This window comes from Echiichthys vipera, assembly GCF_963691815.1.
Source record: "Echiichthys vipera genome assembly, chromosome: 14".
Lineage (NCBI taxonomy): Eukaryota > Metazoa > Chordata > Actinopteri > Perciformes > Trachinidae > Echiichthys > Echiichthys vipera.
This window is the reverse complement of record NC_139839.1, coordinates 5,334,015-5,336,888: the sequence shown is the minus strand read 5'-3', so window position 1 is coordinate 5,336,888 and position 2,874 is coordinate 5,334,015. Positions and strand designations below refer to the sequence as shown.

At 43.3% G+C, this 2,874-nt stretch overlaps 1 protein-coding gene across 1 annotated transcript in view; it reads left to right on the top strand.

The window, feature by feature from the left end:
• Window positions 1–2,449: 2,449 nt before the first annotated feature.
• Window positions 2,450–2,874, top strand: part of LOC310956846 (schwannomin-interacting protein 1-like) — a gene marked incomplete at its 5' end in the record, with an annotated part of 4,197 nt that continues 3,772 nt past the window's right edge. The window contains 3 exons of the mRNA XM_083927221.1: window positions 2,450–2,476; window positions 2,572–2,681; window positions 2,775–2,844. Of these exons, the coding sequence (XP_083783347.1) occupies window positions 2,450–2,476; window positions 2,572–2,681; window positions 2,775–2,844 (207 nt within the window). The remainder of the gene's footprint in view (window positions 2,477–2,571; window positions 2,682–2,774; window positions 2,845–2,874) is intronic.

Sequence of the window (2,874 nt, the reverse complement as noted above, 5' to 3'; positions counted from 1 at the left end):
AAGTATTTTTAGTCATTTTGAGACACTTTACATCTATTTTTAATCATTTTGTGGTGGTTTACATCCATTTTGAGTCACTTTTAGTTGTTTTAAATCTGTTTTTATTCATTTTGAGTCTTTTGTAGTTGTTTTAAATCTGTTTTTAGTCTTTTTTAGTTGTTTTAAATCTGTTTTTATTCATTTTGAGTCTTTTGTAGTTGTTTTAAATCTGTTTTTAGTCGTTTTGAGTCATTTGTAGTTGTTTTAAATCTGTTTTTAGTCTTTTTTAGTTGTTTTAAATCTGTTTTTAGTCTTTTTTAGTTGTTTTAAATCTGTTTTTATTCATTTTGAGTCTTTTGTAGTTGTTTTAAATCTGTTTTTAGTCGTTTTGAGTCATTTGTAGTTGTTTTAAACCTGTTTTTAGTCTTTTTTAGTTGTTTTAAACCTGTTTTTAGTCGTTTTGAGTCATTTGTAGTTGTTTTAAATCTGTTTTTAGTCTTTTTTAGTTGTTTTAAACCTGTTTTTAGTCGTTTTGAGTCTTTTGTAGTTGTTTTAAATCTGTTTTTAGTTGTTTTAAACCTGTTTTCAGTCGTTTTGAGTTTTTTTTAGTTGTTTTAAATCTGTTTTTAGTCGTTTTGAGTCTTTTTTAGTTGTTTTAAATCTGTTTTTAGTTGTTTTAAACCTGTTTTTAGTCGTTTTGAGTTTTTTTTAGTTGTTTTAAATCTGTTTTTAGTTGTTTTAAACCTGTTTTTAGTCGTTTTGAGTCTTTTTTAGTTGTTTTAAATCTGTTTTTAGTCATTTTAGTTGTTTTAAATCTCTAATGAAGTGAAAGTTAAAAGGTTCTGTAAACAGCAAAGTGGCTCAACCTCATTTTTTAAAATTTGGCTTTTATCTTGTTTCGGAGAAGAGCTCTTCATTTGTTACTTGACACTTGAATATCCTGAATTGTCACAGATGTACGGCAGTGAAAGTTAAGTTCACTGTAATAAATTGATGTAATAGCGTTTTATAACATGTGAAATCAGGGAACTTTGTTTTTAACTTTATTATAATCTCATTTAATAATGTGAAATAATGAGAATACTGTAAATAAAGTTGCTGTAAAAGCTCAAAAAGCTTCACTTTAATGTGAAATGACACAGTTTTGAGAAGCTGCTTTTGTTTCTCCATGAAAATCTCGTTTCTCTTTAATATGTTCTGATTATTTTATGATTTCTCAGTTTTATGAACCCTGAAACTCGACGACGTCTGATTTTACTCTTCTTCATTTAAAGTGTTTCCTTCCTGTCGTCTGTTTCCAGAGGATGGAGGGAGAGAAAGAGACGGCCGAGGAAAAGGAGGAGGAGGACGAGGAGCTTCATCATCACGTCACGGCGGCGGCGGCGGCGTCCTCTGTGGACCAGCAGGGCCTTCCCATCATGCACTGGGAGGAGCTGAGTCAGCGCATCGCGGAGCTGGAGAAACAGGAGCAGGAGAGGAGGGAAAGGTCGAAGGTCAGCGGAGTCTGTGGGCTCCTGGCGCACACGACATTTACCCTGTTTATCCTTTTTAAAAGGTCTAATTCGTGTTTACAGCGTTTTACAGACGATAACGAGAAATCAAGAAGATCTGCAGCTTCAACTAAAGTCACATTCAAGCGTTTTTTAGACGCTTTTTAATAAACGCCACAAAAAGATCCTCAAAGCAATTTCAGTCCAAAGCAACTGGACCTGGTTCTGTGTCAGGAAGACGTTTCACCATCAGTTCATGTACGCATCTGACCAGGACCAGGACCAGGACCAGGCTGGGACTGGACCAGGAGCAGGACCAGGACCAGGACCAGGACCAGGCTGGGACTGGACCAAGAGCAGGACCAGGACCAGGAGCAGGACCAGGCTGGGACTGGACCAACTACCTGGTGTGAGATCCAGGTATTCAGACCTCCTGTGACTCCAACGACTGTCGTTAGGACTCAATAGAGACCTAACCAAGTCCAGACCTACTTCCACCAACGACTGGACCAGGACCAGGACCAGGACCAGGACCAGGACTAGCACTAACGAAGTCCAGACCTACTTCCACCAACAACTGTCACTCTAACGACGGAGCACAAAGGGTTCCAGTGACATCATCGGCCTGTGAGAGGTTAAAGACCTGGATCTACACACTAGGTAGTTGGACCAGTCCCAGCCTGGTCCTGGTCCTGGTCCTGGTCCTGGTCATGGTCCTGGTCCAGTCCCAGCCTGGTCCCGGTCCTGGTCCAGTCCCAGCCTGATCCTGGTCCAGTCCCAGCCTGGTCCCGGTCCTGGTCCTGGTCATGGTCCTGGTCCAGTCCCAGCCTGGTCCTGGTCCTGGTCCCGGTCCTGGTCCAGTCCCAGCCTGGTCCTGGTCCTGGTCAGATGCGTACATTCACAGACTCTCCATAAAAGACTCATAACCACCAATAACAGGAGCGTTGGTTTTGTGTGCAGGGACTCTCCACCTCACTTTGATGCTTTGCAGTTGCATTCTGGGAAATGTAGGCTCTCAGCTGAGGAGCTCAGCTGTTCCTGTGTCTGTTGTCTTCCCTGTTGCTTGGTGACGGACGCTCCCTGTCTCCCTGTCTTCCTGCAGGTCGGGGCGGGGGTGAGGACGGGGGGGAGTCAGGGGGGAGTGTGGAGAGACGTCTGGGAGGAAGAGGAGGAAGACTGGAGGAGGTGTCGCGTGGCTGTCGTCACGTCCCGGTAACGCCGCGCCCCGTCACCTCACACTGGACTCTGACCACGATGCTAAACGTGCTGTTGGAGCTTCAGCGTGTGTGTTTTCTCCGTGCACAGGTTTGAGAACGGCAGGAAGCTGCAGCTGTGCTTCATCAACGACAGCGACAGCGAGGAAGAGGAGCAGAAGGTCACTTCCTGTCCAATGACCACGCACGCC